Source organism: Centruroides sculpturatus, unplaced genomic scaffold (assembly GCF_000671375.1).
Source record: "Centruroides sculpturatus isolate CEXI.00-Female unplaced genomic scaffold, Cexi_2.0 scaffold1437, whole genome shotgun sequence".
Classification (NCBI taxonomy): Eukaryota; Metazoa; Arthropoda; class Arachnida; order Scorpiones; family Buthidae; genus Centruroides; species Centruroides sculpturatus.
The window spans coordinates 177527-200934 of NW_019385598.1; the positions used below are offsets into that span (position 1 = coordinate 177527).

Genomic DNA, 23408 nt, shown 5'->3' on the forward strand with positions numbered 1-23408 from the left:
TAATTATATATTTTAAATTAGAAGCTCTTTTTATATATATATATATTTCAGTCGTTATTTTATTCATATTTAAATTTTTGTTGTTCTATTTTGTTTAAATTCAAACATCTTAGCCTGATGATGGCCAACAGATATGGCTGAAAACGTTTGCTTCTTCAATAAATTTTCTCAGCAAATTAAGGTGTTATGTTTTTTTTATTTACTTATGCTGAGTGAGGGTACTTCAATTTTAAAATTTTTGGTTTCTTCAATTAGCAATTATACAGATTATGTTAAAATATAGTGTCAAGTTTCACAGATTATGATTATAACTCTAATTTTTTAACTATATATTTTAATTGGTTATTATTCTTCATTATTGAATGTATGAATTCATTGTTTAATTTGTTTCAGTGGGCATTTTTTATTATTGAATAATAATAAAAATATAGCTCTAGTTTACAATTCAATTGACAGTGATAAATAGAATAAAACCTTTACCAGCAATATTTAATTATTGAAATCAAATGTTATCAGCTTGTTCTTGTAGCCATCATCAGGATATGAGAATATTCTATTCCAATATGATAGAAATCGAATATAGTAATCATTTCAATTTAATTTGTGGAACAAAAATAAATGGAAAACAACTGTCATTTAAATATAAATGTAAATTCTTAGTGCAAGAAAAAATAAATACAAATAGCGATCTCTCAAAGCAACCAAAAAGATGCATAATGCTTATTAACAACATGGAAATATATTGTTTAAGATTACATATGAAATGCCTCATCTAGCATTTTTTTTTACTTCTACTTATGTGTTCTACAAACTTATATTGACATAGTTTTCAATTAAAACAACTGATAGTATTTTACACATTAAAAATACATAGAATAAGCTAAGTTCATCTTCACATCTCCATGTCCAATCACCAGGAACAGTCTTCCTTTACAGAGAAACTTTTCTTAAAGGCTATGTCTCTGCAAAAGTATGCAAAATGATTTAAAACATCCTCTGTATTTTTAATTTTTGGTTTATTGCCAGAGAATGTTTTAAACTGTTTTGCATACTTTTGCAGATACATAGCCTCCAAGAAAAGGTCATCTCTGTAAAAAAAAAACTGTTCCTGGTGATTGGACATGGAGATGGAATAAACTGTTCTTTGTCACATGTATTTTTAATGTTATATTGATATATTTTATTTATTTATTTTTCTTCTATATGTTTGTTTATTTTTTCTTGCATGGAGAATTTACATTTATATCATAATGAAATAGAATATTCTAATATCCCGATGATGGCTGCAAGAACAGTCAAAAGCATTTCATTTCAATGATTAAAAGGAGTGTTTGGTAAAGGTTGTATTTTTTGTAAGTTATCGCTACAAGTAACTAGTTATGAATAATTCTGTTTGATTAATAAAATCTGTTTTCAGCTTTTTTAAAGTGATAGTTACTCAAAACACATTTTAAAATTTCAATTTTAAAATGTTTTTTGATTTTTAAAAGCATAAAATGAGATAAAAGATAATTATATAAAAATTACATAATTTTCATAATCTACAAAGGTGAAAAGTTAGTGAAAATCAGAAAGTCAAGTTAAGAAAATTGAAATTTTAGCTCTAGAAAATGATTAGATTATATATAAATATGGGTTAATAGTCTTTCTGTCAAATTTCAATACTTTTTGCTTAAAAATTCTAGATTTACTAGATTTAAAAATAAAAAAATCTTATTCTATTATGACTCTCATTCAGATTATATAAAAAGAACTTCATATGTCTACAAATATTTATTTAAATATTAATTCACTTCGTTTTTTAAAATAGTTAAGTGAAATTAGAAAAAATTATTTGTTATTTATATACTATATAATACATTTTAAATAATGATATTATCAGAATACCAGACTACTCAATCTAACATTAGTCTTCATTCTTTTTCTTTTATAATGTGAGAAGCTTTTTAATCTATAATTAAATATCAATTTTTCAGGGCTTTTCATCAATTCCAGAATTTTTGACATCTTGTAGTCTTAGTTTTCTAGAACTATGATAATTCTTTATTGTACTTCCATTTGGTTATTTCATAATGAAAACTATGCATTTGATTTGGAACATTGTAATGTTGTGTGGATAGATTGTGTAAATCTAGCATTTATCCATACTGATCCAACCCTAGTAGAGGTCATCAATTCGTTATAGAAAAAACTGCAATAATCCAAACAAAAAGCTGATCAACTGAACAAATTTCAACTGATTCGAAACAGAAATCTTTAAATTCAGCAATAACAAAGTTGTTGCTAGATTTATAGCATTTTTATTTTGAATAAGTTACATAGTACACTACATATTTATGACTCATAAATAATCTTGACTTTCTGATTTTCACTAACTTTTCAACTTTGTAGATTATGAAAATGATTATATAAAAATTACATAATCTCTTATCTAATCGTATGCTTTCAAAAAGTTTATTAAATCACGGTGTAAGAAACACATTCCTTTTAAACTATATTTTAGTGTAAGCTATGACTACGAAATAATGCTTGAGTGCAGAAATTTCTGAAGATAATTTTAAAAATTCATTTAGAAATTTTTAAAAATTTTTCAAATTGTAAACTTTAGTTTGGATACTGACTTAAAGTTTGTAGTTGTTTAACAATAAAATTTCTAAACAGTTTAATTCAGCCATTGCATGTTGTATATCTATTCTTCAATATGTTAATTATTTAGCTTTAAAGTCCTTAAAATACAGTAGAACCTCGAAAACTCGGCTCTCGATAACCCGCCACTCCGGATAACTCGGCCACACCCTGGCAGGGCAAAAAAATCCTTAGTTAATTAATTTTCATTATAGACAGCTTTATAAAAGTATAAAAGCTCTCATAAAGTATTTTTCTGAGGTCTGTCTTATCAGGTAAATTACTGTACACAGTGTTTTCATTAATTTTCATTTTCATGTAGTAAAGGCGCTATGCCTTCATAAAGGACGTACTTTTCCTTTGTTTAAGAGTATTTGGGCAGTTTATTCTCTGTTATATTCTCAAGTAAACAATACATACAAGTACAGTACATTATTTTCTGAGGAAACACTCGTACTTATTTTTTTAACCCCATTCCCGATAACCCGGCATTTTCACAAACTCGGCCACCCTTCGGTCCAGATTAGGCCGAGTTTTCGAGGTTCTACTGTATTACAATTTTAAAATATTAATACAGTACTTAATTTGAAATAATTATACAATTTTATTAATGTTCAACTTTAAACTGTAACAGGAAAATAACAGAAGAAATAAATACAAAAATAAGCCACAATATATTATTTGCTTATTCAAATAAGCTGCTGAAGTAATTTAAATTATGTGATAAAGTAAAATTTTGTTTCAGATAGATAGCAACTGTGGTAAATTACATTTTGAAATAAAAAGTATTTTAAAAAATGCAACTATTTTTTATTGTGAATAATAATCATCATTATACTTGCATTTTTTTACTATATTTCATTATAACCAAATTTCATTTTACGGAAAATATTTTGTCAGTCCCTACAATTGTTATACCAACATTTCACTGTATATATATATTACACACCATATTTAAGTGTAATAAAATGTTACTATTTTAAACATTGCTTAATCCATAATGTCAACACTATTGCATAAAGAAATAAATTTTAACACTAAAAAATAGCCATTTGTACCCTAAAAAGTAGCCCAAAAGGCCAAATGACTTTTTGCTCCAAAATTGGTATAAAGTAGCAAATCTGCCAATGGTGAAAGCAGATTCAGGCATGATCGTGCATTGATACCAACAGAACTTGCTAGATGCCACCATGAGGCCAATATAGTGAAAAATTTAATTTTTAGAGGCAAAACTGAAAAAAGAACTTTATGTAGAAAGATCATTTCTGTCTCATCTGGTACGGTACATGCTATGAAGAAATTATTGTACAATTTTACTATTTTATTATCAATTATTATTGTTGTACAATTTTAAGGGAAAACAAATGAAAAGGGCCAATATTTACTGTAAGTGGTGCAAATGTGAAGGTTTACAGATGTCAAAAAGTCTGATGGTTGGCAACTACTGTGACAGCATTACACAGATTCATAAGCCAATGAACTAAGGCCCAGAATTAATAAACAGCACAAAAACTTAAGAAAATAAATTATAAGATTTTCAATATTGATCCCATTTTTGTGGCTTAACAGATTCAGTTTTGTGTAGTCCCAGAATTTAAGAGATTCAGTTTTGTTGGTTAAAAGAATACACACTTTCATATAATGATATATAAATTTCAAATTGCTTCCAATTGATCCATAACTTCTTTTGAGAACTTTTAGACTTAATTCACTATAAAAACAACAATCTTACTTTGAATCACTAATCTACCCTATTTTATTATTTAAATATATAGGGCCCATAAAATAAATGATTTAGGATAGGTATACTAGCTAGAATGCCCAATTGACAAAATATGATTTAATTAGCACAAATTTTTTTAAATTAAAGAAACATAGATAAATCAATTATTAACTTAACTAAAAAATGAATTTACATTTCACATTTTAACCAACACAAACTGTTTAAATGAACTTCAAGTACAAGGATTTTTTTTTTTCTTTAAATGAAAATGTACTTAAAATTTATTTTAAAACATTACCTTTTAAGACAACAAAAAGAAAAAAAAATACTAAATTTTGTTAGATCTAATTTAGCAAAATTCTTCATATACCAACATTTAAAAAAATTATGAGTGGATTGTGAAAACTTACAGAAGATTTATTATTTTAATTAGCTTTCTCTAGATCAGCGTTTCTCAAAGTGGGCGATAACGCCCCCTTGTGGGCACTGGAGGCTTTCAGGGGGCAGTAAAAGGCTCAAAGGAAATTGGGGGGGGCGTTAAGGAAATCTAGAGGGGCGACGGCAGACAAATTCTATATATAAAAATCTGACGGAATATATATAAAATGTTCACATTTTATTTATTTTTTATTGAAGGTCATAACTTGAATATTTCTAACACATTGACTTATATTTTAGCTCAGCGTTTCTCAAAGTGGGCAATAACGCCCCCTTGTGGGCGATGAGTAGATCTAGGGGGCGCTGGAGGCAGGGTATTGAACGGTGACCAAAGGCAAAATTGGGGCTGATAAGAGGAAACATTGTGTTTAATGGTTTCCAGATGTTGTGAACAATGTACAGTAAGGGCACAAAGTGTGAGATTCATAGAAAAGTTTTCCTAAGAATATTTCCAATCCTTTCTCACACAAGAGAAAATGGGTTAGGGGGGGTTTNCGATGCTGCTCTCACCTCATCTGATGACACAAAACAACATCCCTGCAAATGCTTTTTCATTGATGGAAACAAATAAAAATCACACGGGGCTAAGTCTGGTGAATAGACGGGGTGTGGAAGCACGTTAATTTGAGTTGTCATGCAGAAGGTACCAGTCTCCACTTTGCCAGATCTGTGGCCATTTACGACAAATGAATTCCCTCAAACGACATAAAATGTCTAGATAATGCTCCTTGTTTACTGTTCTGCCTCCGGGAATAAATTCTGAATGAACAATTCCTTGAGAATCAAAAAACACCTCCATCATGCCTTATCCTTTGCTTGGTGCCTGTTAAGATTTTCCGTTAAAACTAGTCTTTGGCAACTAGTCTTTGATAACCGAGTAGCCGCAGCAATTTTTTCAAGGGTTTGGCAATGATCTTTGCAAACATATTGAGAGACCAACTCAACATTTTCCTCGTTCCGTGAAGTCGAAGGTCGGCCAGAGCGTTCATCGTCTGCGATGGATTCTCAGCCCTCTTTAAAACTCCGATGACATTTGTACACCTTTGAGTTCGCCATGGAAAATCACTGTACACCTTTCTTAGCAATTTTAAAGTCTCCGTAGGTGTTTTACCTAAACACTGACAAAATTTTATGTTGCAGCGCTGTTCTTGAAACTCCATTTTTATTACGTCGCAAAAGAAAGGTAATTATCTCCGTAAGAAAACAACAGCGCTTGCGGTTTAATCATGTGACATGGGCAAAATCAATCTGAACACGTAGGAAAGGTTTGATAGAATCAATTTTATACGCTGTAACTTCAAATACATGCTTTTGTTGTCATACATTACTGTAGTCCCCAAACTTTTGGATTGTACCACATATATGAAATAGTTTTAAAATCAATAATAGAAGATAACTGAAATTTTCTAGGAGTATTTTATATAGAACTGTCAATGTAATTATATAATAAAAAGAATTCAAAAAAGTTTAGAACAACGTAAATACATTATGAATTGATTCACATGTTTAGAAACATTTTATGTTCAGTAATATAAAATTTGCATAAGGTTTTTCCCCCTCTCAACTAAAACATACATTTAATTTCAATAATTCTAATATACATATTTTACATCTTGTTATAAATTAGTGTGACCTTTCGGATCGGCACCTCTTTAGTGCTTTGTCAGGATTGACACCACCGTGTTTATCGGAACACGGAAGCCGAGACGGCAATTACTACATCACACCATCGCGCGAGCGGTCCCATAAGTGGACAGACGGATTCATAATGTCAGCCGATCGAGAGACAGCATATGGAAGAGACTCGAACTACAATAACACTTAACAAGGATTTAATTAAAAATAAATTGGATAAGATACAGAGGTTCTAAAGTTTGTTGCTGAGAGAAAGAGTTCACATAATGAGCGCGAGTTGCATAAATACCTGGTGATAAAAGGTGATGGAGCTCTCATTGTTAGATAATAGTTCCGATGGTGATTAGTACCAATATAATATCTACTAGCACAATGATGGCACAAGGTCAACAATATTCCTGGTGTAATCGGTGCGGGTTTCCTTTGACAGAGGGACGAACGATGACTGACTTTTTTCCGGCCATCTTTTGTGATATTCATGGACGATATCGGCCGTCCAGAAGTTAAAAGATCATGAAAAAGCATTGTGATCTTTTAACAAGCCTTCGAGAAAATGTAATGGAAGACTTTCAGGTAGCTACGAACAACAATTGTTATGTAACTCAAACAATATTAATATTAAAGTCTAGTTCGAATATAGTGATTTCTGCTACCTCACATTAGTAATTACAGTAGTTTTCAATACAATTATTCATTTCAATAAAAGACTAATAGTTTCATATTTAATTGAACATTTCAGTACCTAAAGATACATTATTTTCATTGCATCTCTAGCAATTTTTCAAATTCTGAAGACTTAGAAGTTGAAGAAATATTTTAAATACTTCATTTGACAAATAAGAGAATTATCTACTTAAAATTTGTAGAAGCAATCTTTTTGCATTTTATCTGAAAATAAAAATTATATAAACAAATGCAAATTCTAATAAAAATGAATAAAAGCAATCTTCAAATCAAAAGATGGAAAAGTTATAATTCAAATTTTTTCAATTAATTCAAGTGTTTTCAGTATAATATTCTTTAGAACTTATAAGAACCCATGTCCCATTGTATAACTTTAGCAACATTATTATATTATTTAACACTATCTGAAAAAGCAGCATTTTGAACAAATTATTACTTGATTTTGATTAGGAGAAACAAGAAAATTTCAGTTATTACTTAAAATTTTCATTAAAAAAAGGTAGATGATGTCATATCAAAAAATGAATCAAACACTCAAATATTTTTCTTTATTCTTATGACAAGAATTTGGTGATTTGAATTTAAGTAATAACAAATTTTCTTTGATTCTTCATAGTACAGTATTAGCTTGTTTTCAGAATCCCGTACTAAAAAAAGATAATAAAAAACTCTTTTATCATCTTATTTACAAAGTAAATCTATCTATATTTGAAGAAATATTATATTTAATGAATTAGATAAAAATGTCAAATCATGACCACAATAGTAATGGAATTCACAAAACTCAAATGTAAAATAAAGATCTGTAACATAATTTAATAATAATTATGTTAAAATATAATTCATTCAATGATAAATTCTATTGTAACTGAATACTGTGTTATCTATAATTGCATTATATAAAAAAGTTTAAAATGTCAAGACTGCAAGTTTCTCTGATGAACTGCAATGAAATTTGGAATTTTCTTCAGAGAATAAAAAAGAATTTTCTAAAAGAAAAAAGTTTCAGTTTAGATTTATGATGCTCCTTGTTACTAGGAGACACTGAGGCCAGCTGCCCAGTGATGCTGGAAGAGCCTTCTAATGAGTACCAAAACTCCTCCACCTTCTTCACAAAATTCAAGAAGTAATCACTGATCACACTATTCCTCCTCTTGCCATCACAGTCTAGAATCGGCTGCTATCACTTGATTGCCCAACTGTCGGCTGTCAGGCACTCTAGAGATAGGGATGGCTTACTCTGACAAAATCTTCTGACTGCTGTCATTTCACTCCTTTACCACGGACTTGTGTGTGTTGTCTTTGACTCCATAGAGGTATAGAGCCTTAGTGATACAAGAGCTTCCATTTCATTTATTCTTAATGAACTCTACTGAAACTGCAAAAGTTCTAACTGAAACATCACCAAATATTTCCATTATAGAAAGAATAAGATTAAGTGTCCTTGTCCAGTGAAATGTCAGATTATAAGTGAACTCTTTGATCAGGCCTGTTAGGTTTGTATTTTCAAACACTGCAATCATAACTTGATCCTCAGTAGAGACTTTCTAGAAAGAACCCATGCTCTCACTGACTGTAGGGACTATCTCAGTAGGTTCAAAGCTGTTAAGCCATCATAATCATCCTCAGTGATTGTATCAACTCTAATTGTTGCCAATGTTATACAACTGTCAACTTTCTCTACAATTGCCATGCCAATAATCATGATCCTCCACACATAATGACCAGCATAGTCAATATTGTTGACTGATGCCGGAAAGAAATTGATTGTTCCAAGCAGTTTGTTCCCAACTCGACATTGCAGCTATTACTTCTCGGTACTCACTTATATGACAGGAAAGCCAATGCTACAATTCTTACTATCACTGTCTTCCAGAAAAACCTATAAGCTGATGCATCAAGCAATCATCAATTAAATTATTATAGTATTAGAATGTAAATCCGTAAGTTTACTTAATAGGTGTTAAACATGTAATAATGATAGATTTTTATCAAGTATCAAATTATATACTGAAATTCCTACAAGATTTAATAAAATATGAAAATATAATTCTTGACAATCATCAATAGAATATTTCAAATTTAGAAAATATTAATTTTCAAAATATAAATAAAGTATAACATTATAATACTTTAACTTTAAATAATTTATTATATTCAAAATGTATTAATTCATCTTTCTTAATAAAAGGAAACAGGAAAAAATAATACCTTTGAAATCCCAAATTTCCACATTTTTGACATTGTTATGGATAAAGTAAAGGCTACCTAAAGCCTAAAAAATATTTATATCTTAAGGTTATAAATATTCTAAGCAAATAAATAAATATTAATAAATTAAGTTAGTTGTATATATGTATAGTTAAGTTTCAAAATACACATAATACAGAAAAATAAAATGGCAGATAGAGGTTGGGACTCCCAAATATTTAATATTTTCTTTCCTTGGAAATGGACTGTGTCATTGCAAAAATATGAAATTATTTTATTTAAAATACAAAAACAATTTCTTTAGAATTTTATTTATTGATTTATTTATATCTTGTTGATCAAGCCGTTATTTTTTTATGAAATAATCAGGAATAAAGTTGGATGTTTTTATTAACATTACTCAGGAGAAACACACACACACACAAAAAAACAACAACAACATTTAAAAGATTTTCCTGTTTATAATAAAATTACATATAGTACAACTATGAAAAAAAATGTATTTATTGAATAATGAGGATTTGGAAAGAAATATCTGTGATAAGTGTAACAATATAGTCTATATGACTGTACTGTACAGTACATTAATTTTAAAAAGTACATGTACTGTACCTTGAGATGAAAATTAGCTTGGAAATCTACACAGTGTTATTGATAATATGCTAGCTCAGTTTGCATGAATTGCAAATTCAAAGCCCATTTTGAACAAAACATTTTTTCTTATAGATATTTCTAAATTATTCATGTACAGTACCTATCTAGTTAACTATGAAAATATGAGAAACATGGCATCATACTATTTAAGAAATTTTTTTGTTTAATAAAAAAACTCATTAAGGTTATCTCAAATAAATAATCTTTCATTCACTCCAGCACATATTTAAGATGAGTTATTCTCCAATTTGTCAAAAATCAATGGAACTTGATTAAAATTACCAAAATTGTTTAATACAAAACATTTTCATCCTCAATTTTAGCTATCTTTGGTGCACATGTAAGTTGAATGCATTCAATTTACACATATGCCAAGAATAGTCCAAAATGAGGCCAAAAATGCTTTATATTTAAAACATTTTTGGTCTCATTTCTATTTATTAGAAGCAATTGTACTGGCAATATAAAAGTGAAACCAATATTAGTTTATCATTCTGTAAACCCTCATGCCATAAAGGATAACTTGAAGAGTGTTGTTTGTCTATGTAAACCAAATCTCCAGGTTTGGGTTATAAGAGAAGTGTTTGGTGATTATACCAAGAGCTATTTCTCACTTTCATAAAGAAGTATATTTAGGATAACAATATTGCAAAGACAACATTAATAAGTGACAATCCTGAACATTCATCTAATAATGCAGATTATGAATCTAATATTCAGAAATTCTTTTTCTTCCCACAATTCTGATATTACTATTGCAACCAATGGATCAAGATATTATTGGAACATTAAGAGTTTATTATTTGCAATTACTTGTGCAATATCTGGTTAACAGTGCAGATGTAAAAAAGATGTTTCTCTGAAAGAATTGTGAAAGACTGATACAGTACCAGACCAAATATCCAGCAAGCTTGAGACTAGAAACAGTGCAGATTTCTGGCTTTCTGGACACATGCTAAATATATACTTAAATATATAAAATAAAGAATGGAAAATAAACAATGACACTGTATTTAACACAGCATATGCCAGCAGTCACACTGGAACTGACAATCATGCAATGCATACACCACAGAAACAAAAAAAAAAATGGCCATGTGGCAAACTACAACTATACTAAATCCTACCAAGTTCAAAAATTGACAGTTTTTCTGATAATTCTGGATTTCTATAAGATGGATATTTCTAATTGTTTATATTGGATAAATATATTAATATATATTTAACTTTTTATAAATTTAGTTTCTTATATTCTATTTGATTTGTTTATTCAATTCTTCTGGTGTTAATATATTTTAATTTTATAGATTACTAACAACAAAAAGAAAAAAAAATACTAAATTTTGTTAGATCTAATTTAGCAAAATTCTTCATATACCAACATTTAAAAAAATTATGAGTGGATTGTGAAAACTTACAGAAGATTTATTATTTTAATTAGCTTTCTCTAGATCAGCGTTTCTCAAAGTGGGCGATAACGCCCCCTTGTGGGCACTGGAGGCTTTCAGGGGGCAGTAAAAGGCTCAAAGGAAATTGGGGGGGCGTTAAGGAAATCTAGAGGGGCGACGGCAGACAAATTCTATATATAAAAATCTGACGGAATATATATAAAATGTTCACATTTTATTTATTTTTTATTGAAGGTCATAACTTGAATATTTCTAACACATTGACTTATATTTTAGCTCAGCGTTTCTCAAAGTGGGCAATAACGCCCCCTTGTGGGCGATGAGTAGATCTAGGGGGCGCTGGAGGCAGGGTATTGAACGGTGACCAAAGGCAAAATTGGGGCTGATAAGAGGAAACATTGTGTTTAATGGTTTCCAGATGTTGTGAACAATGTACAGTAAGGGCACAAAGTGTGAGATTCATAGAAAAGTTTTCCTAAGAATATTTCCAATCCTTTCTCACACAAGAGAAAATGGGTTAGGGGGCGTTGGGTATAACTTTATGGAACAAAGGGGGCGGTGGATCAAAAAAGTTTGAGAATCACTGCTCTAGATACTATATCGAAAAATATTATTCATAAAAAGATAGTTTCAGTGTAAAGTTTCATTTAAAAAATTGTGTTAATTTGGGAAGTTTACACCTAACAGTTTCTGTAATATTAAAAGTTTGTTTTTTAATCAATGAACCAGTATTTTAAACACATTACACGAAATATTTAGTTAAAAAATCCACAAATGATTTGTTTACTGGAATCAATTACTGGAAAATTTAAGCAGAAATTTTCTCAAATAGAACAGAGCATTTCATATTTTGTCCCCCAGAGTTTATGAAAGGGAATTCTTGGTTCCCAACCTCTAATAAACTTTGATATAATTTTAAAACAAATTAATCCCACTACATAAATTAGATAGAGAGGATACACAATTTAAATCTTGTATTATACAATTTCAAAATAAGACATTTATTTTAGAACTAAAATTAACAGTGTATATGAATAGAAACAGAAATTATATATTAAATAAAATATAGCTGAGAAATAAACTAACAGATAATTAATGATAATTAAAAAAATCTGAATAGAAAATATTTCCAAAAGATACTTGAATTTGAAAATTGAATTTAAATGATTCCATAAAATTGGAAAAATGTTATAAAGAACATCATGAGGATAAAAAAATTTTTCAAATTCTCTGTTTGAAATATTTACTAACCATTTCCAGAAATATACCAGAAGGGAATAAAAAGTTTAAATATGAAATTTAGATTTTTAACATTTACTTACAAATTAATTTATATTATCATAAACAAATAAATATTTAATTGTAAAATGTAATGCATCAGGAATGAGACTTTACTGTGTTATGTAAATATCAGTTAAAAATATAAGATGGCAGAATTATAATTATTACTTTGAAAAGTAGCTAAAGGATGTACTTAAAAAAATTATCTTAGGCCAAATAATATGCATACAAAACAATTATTTGTTCTTAATATTGCATATTAGGAAATTACATATTGATAATTTATATTTCATCAAATATGTAGATAAAAACTTATTTTTATTTAATATGTGAAAGATTATTGTGTAACATATTACATAATCTTTGAATGATTTTAGTACATCATTTGTTTTTAAATTAACACATAATATTAGTTCAGAAAATAAACAAGAACTTTTATTGAGAAATAATTGGCCAATTGTATATTTATGTTTACTTAAATTAATTTAACTTTTATTTATCACCTTATAAATTATAATTTAAATTTAAAAGAATTATTCTTATTTAATGTATTCAACATTCTATTTAATATGAGATGAATTAAGAAAAACCAAAAATAATAATTTTTTTTTTTATTATTACATACTTATTTAAATACCAAAGATTCATAGTTTTTAAAGTGTTCCCTCCACCTGAAATTCCTCTCTCTAGCATATTGACAAATTTTACAATTTACAAATATTACTGTAAACAAGAATCTGCTGAATTAATCAATGCACATTTAACAGTGGGTGAAGTTAAAAGAATGTTAATGTATTTTACCCTGTTAATGAGCCAAGTTTGGGTGTGGACAAATGGAAGTAGAAACCTAATGCTGGTTAGGAAGATGAGGTGGACTATAACTACGAGCAATTATTTATTGTGACATTGTTACAATGAAGGGCTGCAATTTTTAATCATTTTTAATTTTAAAATATACACACTCCACCTCAAATTAGTAGTAGCTTGTTCCTGTACATCATACTTTTCCTGTTAGTAATAGAGTCATGCCAAATTGAATCTCATTTCAAAAAACCTGATGAAGGCTTATTAATAAAGCCAAAAACATTAGTTTGATTAAAGAATAATTTGCTGGAAAGTACATAAAGTATTCTGTGTTGCTAGTTACATTAATTAATTTATTACTTTATTCTACATTTTCCTGATGATTAATCAAACACATTTTTTTAATTAAATAACACATGTATTTGTTGATGTTCTTTTTTTCTATCATTTTTCCAATCTATTAATTTTTAAAAAATATTCCAAAAATGTTTAATAAAATTTTAAATAAAAATAAAATCGGACATTCCTTACATTCCTTTCCTTTACAAAATTCAAACAAATACAGAAACAATCTAAGTTACAAATATTAGTTGCTAGAATGTTAAAGATTAGACTTTAAAGAGATATTTAAATCAAATGTAATAAAAACTTAAAATTTATTTTAAACAATTTATAGAATATCTTAAAATATAAATATTTTAAGTATAAATATATGAAACTGATTTTAAAGAAAATGAATAGTTAAAGTTATTATGTATTTATCCAGATTATACTTCAATGTTTCAATTATTATTTTTTTAAGAAGAAACAAAATACAGATACTTCCTGTCATATCCAAAACATGTTTAAAAATTGCAATGTTTGATTGTAAGCATGAAAGAAAAAAATTTTTGCTATTTTTATCTCTGACATTATCTGTAGATACTCATTTGAAAGATGTTAAATGAGCATTAAAATAAGTAAGAGATGATACTAGATAAAACTGAGCAACAAGCCATTTCACATAATGATCAAATGCAAATATATACTGATTAGATTATCACATTTTAAAAACTTTTAAAATTATATTTAGTTAAATCCATATAAACTCATATATGTACTGTAGATGAATATGAAACTTATATCCTTCATTTATTTTTTAAATACAGTAGACCCCTATAAAACGGGTTCATATAATACAAATTAGTACATAATGGCAAAAAAATTGCAATCGTATTCGTATAAACACGCTAAAAGAGACTCGTATGATTGTAAAATGTCATTGCCGACTCATGTCAAGACAGGATTGGTCAAATCTAGACAATACTGGATATTGCACAAACTGTTGAGTTTAAACAAGCAGCAGACCTACTAAAAACCATTTATTATTTAGCATCCATAAAAATTATATTTATATTAATGATGTCTCCAAAGTTCAGCAAATTTTTCGCATAAAAATAATTTATCAGGAAACACACACGCCCATTTGATGCGCCGCTCTGTGATGAAAACAAGTTTAAGCAATGGTGTCGTCAAACAGTGCATACTCGGTAAGTAATCCTACAATTTTTTGTTTATAGCATAGTTTATATGGATTATTACCAAAAAATTATACATGTTTTAAAAATGTTGAGTCAAATTAGTCTAGAATCGATTAATTTTATGGAAGAAAACCTTTCAAACAGCTGTAGTCCGTAAACTGCATACTGCCGGGCTGTGATTGGCTCATGTATTTAAGGACTCATACAACATGAATTTCATAAAACACGGAACGTATCTACCGTGTTATGGGGGGTCTACTGTACTATTCGATGTACTATAAATTCAACTAAATCAAGTTTTGTTCTTTAAATTTGCATTAAGTATACTTAGTAGATAAGCATTATAGATTGCAAATATTCTTTCTAATTTTCAAAATTTTATTATTACTTTTACATCCTGATGTAACCATGTGACTATTAACTGCCAACCAGACATTCTTTTTTATATTTTAAATTATAACATTCCATCTCTTATTTCATTTCCTTTCTTTTAACTTGAAAATGGTTGCCCAAGGTAATTGGAAACATTCACTTTCCTTCAACTTTTTGATCTATGAGCTGGATTTTTGGTTTTGTAAGTAATATTTGTAATTTACATTCAGTGTCCAGTGGGGTTATTTCTTGATATTTTATTTGTTGAAAATTAAAACTAATCAAAAAAATATAAACCAATTATTTAAAAGGCCATCACAATATTGATACAAATAAATCTTGTTTGCTAAGTAATGAACAAAAAAAAATGCATTCAAGTCTATAATATACTATTTTAAATTGTTACCAGATTAGTTTGAATTTTGTGGTAGAATCAAGACAGTAAATAAATATAATTACTGTAAATTTTTCTGTACAAGTGAAATCTTCATCCAAATAAACTCTGACTTGACCATAATTCATTAATTCCTCACTAGCCATTAACATTCTGAAAAATTCAAAACAGAATATATTACTAAAACATGTTAAGTGTAATTTACATTATATTTCTATAATTCAATTGTAAATTTTGAAACATAACTGAAAAAATAATTATAATAAATAAAACAAATATTCAAATGATGTTTTTGAAATTTACTTTAAAATGTTTTCATTTATAAATATGTAAAATATATTAAATTTGCTTTCTGAATAGTTTTCCAATTTATAGGTTATTCTCCAAATTTCATGAAATCCAGAAAGCAATTTATAAATTGCATATATTAATTATTAAATAAATTTCATTTGACTAATATTTTTCAATAATGTATGGACAATATGTTAAAATGATCTAAAACTAGATTATTTATACTCTAAAAACAAAGCTAATTTTTTATTTTAAATTATGTATTTTAGCCTGAAGGGCTAGATCATCTAGTGCTAAGTTCATTAATTAAAATTAGCACAAGATGAAGATGTATGAGGGGTTTTTGGGTGTTTAACTTTCCATATAAAAAGAATTTTTAAAAAATTAAATAAGAAAAAATAAAGCCACACAAACTGCTAGGATATTTTCCAGTGATGATAATTTTAATTACTAATTAATTTGTCCTAGAGGGAGGCGAAAGGTGCCAACTCATATTAAATTGTCTCAAGGTCATTCTGTTCCATGGCTATCTAGTTTAATAAGTCCATCTATAGGAAGGTATGCTAGCACAAATCATAGGAAATAAGCCAACAAACAAAAAGCAATCTAAATAATAAAATAAATTCTTTTCCAAAATGTTTAATTTAAAGGTTCAGAGAAAATCTGAATTCTCACCCAAATTAGCACAAAAAAATTTTAACTTAGAAAATCCAAGAGACAAAACATTTCAATTGTCATTTACATGACATCAGGACAGAGATAAGCAATGTAATACCCCATTCGCACCGAGCATTTCGATCTAGATTGTGACTAAGGTCGGAGCCAGTTCTGTGGTGCGAACGCTCTCGACCGTTTCAATCTCGACTGAAACGAGGTTCAATCGCGATCGACTGGAAAGAGTTCTCAAAACTAGATCCAGTTATAAGAGAGATCCCACAATCCCACGTGCGCGAAAAAATACAAGATGGCTGCGGAACACATATCAGGCTATCAACAGAGAAATAAGAAAGACATCTGGAGAGATGACAACATCTGTCTATTATTATATGTATGGCAAGAAAAAGTATTTATTTCTAACCAAAACTTCCATTTTGTTTGTTGGTGTTTGTGACTTACCGCGTAGTTATGTCGGTTTTATCATCGCGTGTAATAGCCAGGTTCTTCTCGAGCGGACTGCCTGTGCAAACAGCACGACGTTTGACTAGTGATGGTCACAATCCAGATTGTAGGTAAATTGAGATCGAAGTGAGTCGTGGATTGTGTGCGAACATAGTATAAGTCCTAACTGGAGATAGATCATCTCTGATTAAGATTGGAACTTTGCATTGAATGTTGGCATCAACCTCTCCCATGGCCTGAGGTGGTTTCAAATTACGCTGAAAACAGATACAAGACCAATCAGAATGTGTAATCAAAGGATCAAACAGTTAGAAACCCATATCCCGAGGATACAGGTTTTTAACTGTTCAGTTTTTTGATTACATATCCTGGGATAATTTCAAACTAGTTCCTTTCACAGGTTTCCTTCGGATTAGTTCTCTCAAATTCCATGTTTTTCTTCAATCAACTGTTGTATGAATTGTTCCTTTCAACTGCTCTTAATTGACTCACTCACTGATCTGAATCAAGTATGGTACTCCTCACAGACTGAGTGTACATAACTGCCAAGTTTCATTCACTGTTTCCTTATTAGACAGACAGACTCCTTAATCAACTATTTCCAGAAACCATTCCTCTAGGCCTAGTAGATTTTGGACTGGTATTCCCTATCAACCAGATTCTCTTGTTGGTGGCTACCTATTGTCCTACCATATAATGTAGGACAAAGATGAAAAGGAATCTTCTGCCCAAACAAAAAACTTTTTATGACTCAAAACATAGAAATTTTTTAAGCCTCTCTCTCTCTAATAAATAGCTTCCTATTTAACAAAGCCTGCTTCAGAGCCTGTATCACACCCACATACAGTATTTTATCCCATCACATCATCCTGAACATCCAGTACTCTTTCACTTCTTTCACTGAAATAGTGTTAACCACTTGCTTGATAATTTGATATTGGGATGGAAACAATTTCGTGAGGGTCCACACAAAATTATACTATTTAGATTATGTACTTAAATATAGCAATTTGAAAACACTAAATTTTTATGAAATTTCATAAACCAAGCATCAGTTATTAGTAGTAATATACTAGTATATATTATTCTGGAAAATAATTGTACTACATTTGAAATCAATAAACAATAATGTTGTGCAAACATTTTTTTCTTCTATAATAAAGTTGACAGTTTCAAAAGAATGTTATATTCAAACATTTGCTATATAATTTAAGGAGTCACTCTGTTTTAATTCTAATTAAAGGTTTTTGGGCTAGTCCCATCTCATCATCAATCTCAAACATCCTTAAACTTCAAGATAAAAAAAGAAATCTTTAATCAGAATTAAGAGAGAGCAACTCCTGAAATTACATAGCATTTGAATATACTTTTTCTAATTGCATAGAAAGAAAAAATTAAATTTTATCCCTATGAAAGTTCCAGTCAATCAAAAACTGAAAAAATCATTTTCTTTTTGAAACCGTGTCCTGTTTTATATTTGTGGCGTAATAAACACTAGTATTGTGTTTTATTCCAAAGAATACACTAGTATTGTGTTTTATTTGCCATGTGTCTTTGGAATAAAACACAATACTAGTGTTTATTACGCCACTGAAAGGATCACTTAAAACATTTAAAATGGAATAAATTATAATTTTCAGCTAATTGTAATTTTCTCATTAGGTATACTTAAATGAATATTTATTCATAATGTTATGACATAAAAAGTAAGTACAGTGGGTGATTGGTTAATGAACATAATTTGTTCCAAGACTTTGTTTGCTATTTGAATTGTTTGTTAACCAATTATTGATTTACCATAGGTTTCTACTGGAATTTGATTAATCCATTCTGGAGACCCCCCAAAGATAAAAAATTATACACTTTCTTACTACATTTGTTTATGTGTAATAATAAAAATACATATATACACAGTCTTGCATTTTTATCAGTCATGTTTTTTCCATTTGTGTGGGTTAAAGAATCTGTCCAACATTAATTACTTCTCTCTCTTCTTCAGAATTTTTCAGAAGTAATTAATATCATTGTAATTATAAAGATCCCCAAGCCTATTAACCTCAATCTGGTTTGGATGCCACTAAGACTGTTGTTCTGACATCCTTCCACTTCTTCAAAAGATCTTTAATAGCAGATATCGGCATTAATCCTCTTTTTCAGAAGAAAACATATATTGCCAAGTTTCTTGGTGTTCTTCATTCAAGATTTTTTGGTATTCTTCTGTTGTCAGATCCATATCAGGTTTCATTATGAGCTCTTTAATGTTCTTTATTTCAGATGTGATTTTTGTTACTCTTTTCTCTGCTTGAGTCTTCTTGATTATACAGTATCTTTCTTAAATAAGATTGAACTGTGGCCTACTGTGGACCTGTTCAAGCCATACTGCCCAGCAACATCAGACATCTTCTGCCCACCTCTAACATTGCTATTATACTCTCACCGTTCGAAAATAAAAACTGATGAAAAACTTAACGAGTGCCCAGCTGATAGTCTCACAAATACTATAAAAGAATTGTTTCTGTCAGAAAAATAAAAGGCTGGAATTACAAGGGAGAGTTTCAAAGTTTGGAAGAATACTATCCGATCAGTATATACCAGGTTGAGCATCGATGTCAATGTATCCCACGCTCCAAAAAGTTTTGAATTATTGCCTAAAATCGGTATTCATTATTTTACATCACTTCTTCTTGTGTTTGTTCTGTGAGGTGTTTGTTATCTAATCATGTGTTCGTTGTCCGAACATAAAAATCTTTCACAAAAGTGTTCGTTATTCAATTTGTTTGTTAACTGATCACCCACTGTATATATAAAACTAATTTTTAAGTATATTTTACATTTCAAGAAACGTACCTTACAAAATCTTCAACATGTCTCATAGAGTCTTCATTATTCTTTCCTCCTACTTCCTGACAATGTAGAGCCAAAAACCATGGTTGAAACTGTTTTACTGTCTATTAAAGAAGTAAAGTAAATAAATAAGCTTATATTTAAAAAGAAATGTAGAGTTAATTTCGAAATTATTTTACAATAGTGAACATTTTCATTTTACTTCGTCTTTTTGTAATAAAATTATTTTCTTCAAAACAAGAAAAGCTATCAGGTCTTCAATAATTTCAAGTAGTCTTTTGTTTAATAAATAAAACTTGATGTTCTGAATTATAGAAAATCATTTTTTTGTTTTTTAAATTAGACACTGAGAAGTGCACAAAATATTTAATAACTGTTTCCAAAGCAAAATTTAAATGAAAATATTTGAAAAAATAAATCTGATATACAGTAGTTAGCAAAAACAAAAGGAAGTATATTCTGTTAAATTTATATAAATCAACATCATCACAAATCCAAATGTATTGATATTAAGCCAAATGATTGCTATTAATAACTGAGCTATTATTATGCTGTAATTAATAACAGCATAATAATAGCTTGATTATTAACAGTGATCATTTCACTTATATTAAATTTATTAATTACTTTATTAAAATCATTTAAATTCCATAAAGCTTAATTCAATGTCTTATCTTTCAAATATACAGTGTGTCCACTTAAACATCTGTACAGAAGCAAGAGAGTACTTTCCAGTATTGCACAATTGTATTCATGTCACATATACTTGTTTTGGGCACTAAAATAACTGAGGGAATCAATTTAAAATAATTTACAGTAACATACAAATAACTTTAACTGTAAAACAAAGAAAAAAATTGCAGAAATTGATACAAAAATAAACTTTACTTTGTTAGAAAACATGTTCAAAATGACCATCTTCAGTAGTAATACAAAGATGTAGATGGTCAAACAGCATATTGTTGTGAGAGGCCAGAGGGGTAAATTTACTGATTTACACCCCCTTCGCTTGGCAATGGTCTAGCGAAGACCGCTCACATTGTCACTGGATGGCTAGGAGGGCAAAAAGTGAAGACGGATGGTCATGAATAAGTCAAAGGGTGTCCGTCACTCTAAATGATGACAGGTTGACAGGTTAACAAAACAATAAACTTTAATAGAAAAATAAAGCGATTTACAATAGCTACATAAGACATTTAGGGTAAAACACACTTGATACTGCATATATCTTGGGTATTGTGGTGTAATTTTGACAATTATGCACTCACTTGTTGGAAAACAGTGCCTTATTGGTCCACAAAATGTGTTGGAGTTGTAGTCTGTCATGCTGTAAATTTAATATCATGTTACACCACTCAAATTACTGCACAGCATTAACCACAGGCATACACTACATGCATAATTATAGTCCTAAAGCAGTGGTTCTCAAAGCGGGTGCCACAAGAACACCACAAGAGTGCCGCGAAATTTTTAAATAATTAAATTAAAATTACTTAAAATAATTGAATTAAAGTATTAAATTAAATAAATAATTAAAAGATACCTTTATAATAATAACTTTTCTTTTGAATGCTTTTGTGTNTTTATTGATTTATTTATATCTTGTTGATCAAGCCGTTATTTTTTTATGAAATAATCAGGAATAAAGTTGGATGTTTTTATTAACATTACTCAGGAGAAACACACACACACACAAAAAAACAACAACAACATTTAAAAGATTTTCCTGTTTATAATAAAATTACATATAGTACAACTATGAAAAAAAATGTATTTATTGAATAATGAGGATTTGGAAAGAAATATCTGTGATAAGTGTAACAATATAGTCTATATGACTGTACTGTACAGTACATTAATTTTAAAAAGTACATGTACTGTACCTTGAGATGAAAATTAGCTTGGAAATCTACACAGTGTTATTGATAATATGCTAGCTCAGTTTGCATGAATTGCAAATTCAAAGCCCATTTTGAACAAAACATTTTTTCTTATAGATATTTCTAAATTATTCATGTACAGTACCTATCTAGTTAACTATGAAAATATGAGAAACATGGCATCATACTATTTAAGAAATTTTTTTGTTTAATAAAAAAACTCATTAAGGTTATCTCAAATAAATAATCTTTCATTCACTCCAGCACATATTTAAGATGAGTTATTCTCCAATTTGTCAAAAATCAATGGAACTTGATTAAAATTACCAAAATTGTTTAATACAAAACATTTTCATCCTCAATTTTAGCTATCTTTGGTGCACATGTAAGTTGAATGCATTCAATTTACACATATGCCAAGAATAGTCCAAAATGAGGCCAAAAATGCTTTATATTTAAAACATTTTTGGTCTCATTTCTATTTATTAGAAGCAATTGTACTGGCAATATAAAAGTGAAACCAATATTAGTTTATCATTCTGTAAACCCTCATGCCATAAAGGATAACTTGAAGAGTGTTGTTTGTCTATGTAAACCAAATCTCCAGGTTTGGGTTATAAGAGAAGTGTTTGGTGATTATACCAAGAGCTATTTCTCACTTTCATAAAGAAGTATATTTAGGATAACAATATTGCAAAGACAACATTAATAAGTGACAATCCTGAACATTCATCTAATAATGCAGATTATGAATCTAATATTCAGAAATTCTTTTTCTTCCCACAATTCTGATATTACTATTGCAACCAATGGATCAAGATATTATTGGAACATTAAGAGTTTATTATTTGCAATTACTTGTGCAATATCTGGTTAACAGTGCAGATGTAAAAAAGATGTTTCTCTGAAAGAATTGTGAAAGACTGATACAGTACCAGACCAAATATCCAGCAAGCTTGAGACTAGAAACAGTGCAGATTTCTGGCTTTCTGGACACATGCTAAATATATACTTAAATATATAAAATAAAGAATGGAAAATAAACAATGACACTGTATTTAACACAGCATATGCCAGCAGTCACACTGGAACTGACAATCATGCAATGCATACACCACAGAAACAAAAAAAAAAATGGCCATGTGGCAAACTACAACTATACTAAATCCTACCAAGTTCAAAAATTGACAGTTTTTCTGATAATTCTGGATTTCTATAAGATGGATATTTCTAATTGTTTATATTGGATAAATATATTAATATATATTTAACTTTTTATAAATTTAGTTTCTTATATTCTATTTGATTTGTTTATTCAATTCTTCTGGTGTTAATATATTTTAATTTTATAGATTACTAACAACAAAAAGAAAAAAAAATACTAAATTTTGTTAGATCTAATTTAGCAAAATTCTTCATATACCAACATTTAAAAAAATTATGAGTGGATTGTGAAAACTTACAGAAGATTTATTATTTTAATTAGCTTTCTCTAGATCAGCGTTTCTCAAAGTGGGCGATAAC

At 28.9% G+C, this 23408-nt stretch overlaps 1 protein-coding gene across 3 annotated transcripts in view; it reads right to left on the minus strand.

Annotated features, from left to right (window-relative positions):
- The window catches only part of LOC111640456 (type I inositol 1,4,5-trisphosphate 5-phosphatase-like), a 78181-nt gene extending 57890 nt beyond the window's left edge, over window positions 1–20291 (minus strand). For 2 of the 3 annotated variants that reach the window (XM_023386466.1, XM_023386465.1), the window contains exons 1-4: window positions 20184–20291; window positions 20008–20108; window positions 15816–15903; window positions 9317–9380 (exon numbers count right to left, since the gene is read on the minus strand). In XM_023386466.1, coding sequence (XP_023242234.1) covers window positions 9317–9380; window positions 15816–15903; window positions 20008–20108; window positions 20184–20201 — 271 coding nt within the window. In that variant the 5' untranslated portion in view covers window positions 20202–20291. The remainder of the gene's footprint in view (window positions 1–9316; window positions 9381–15815; window positions 15904–20007; window positions 20109–20183) is intronic. The other variant, XM_023386464.1, reaches the window with a different exon arrangement.
- Window positions 20292–23408: the final 3117 nt, after the last annotated feature.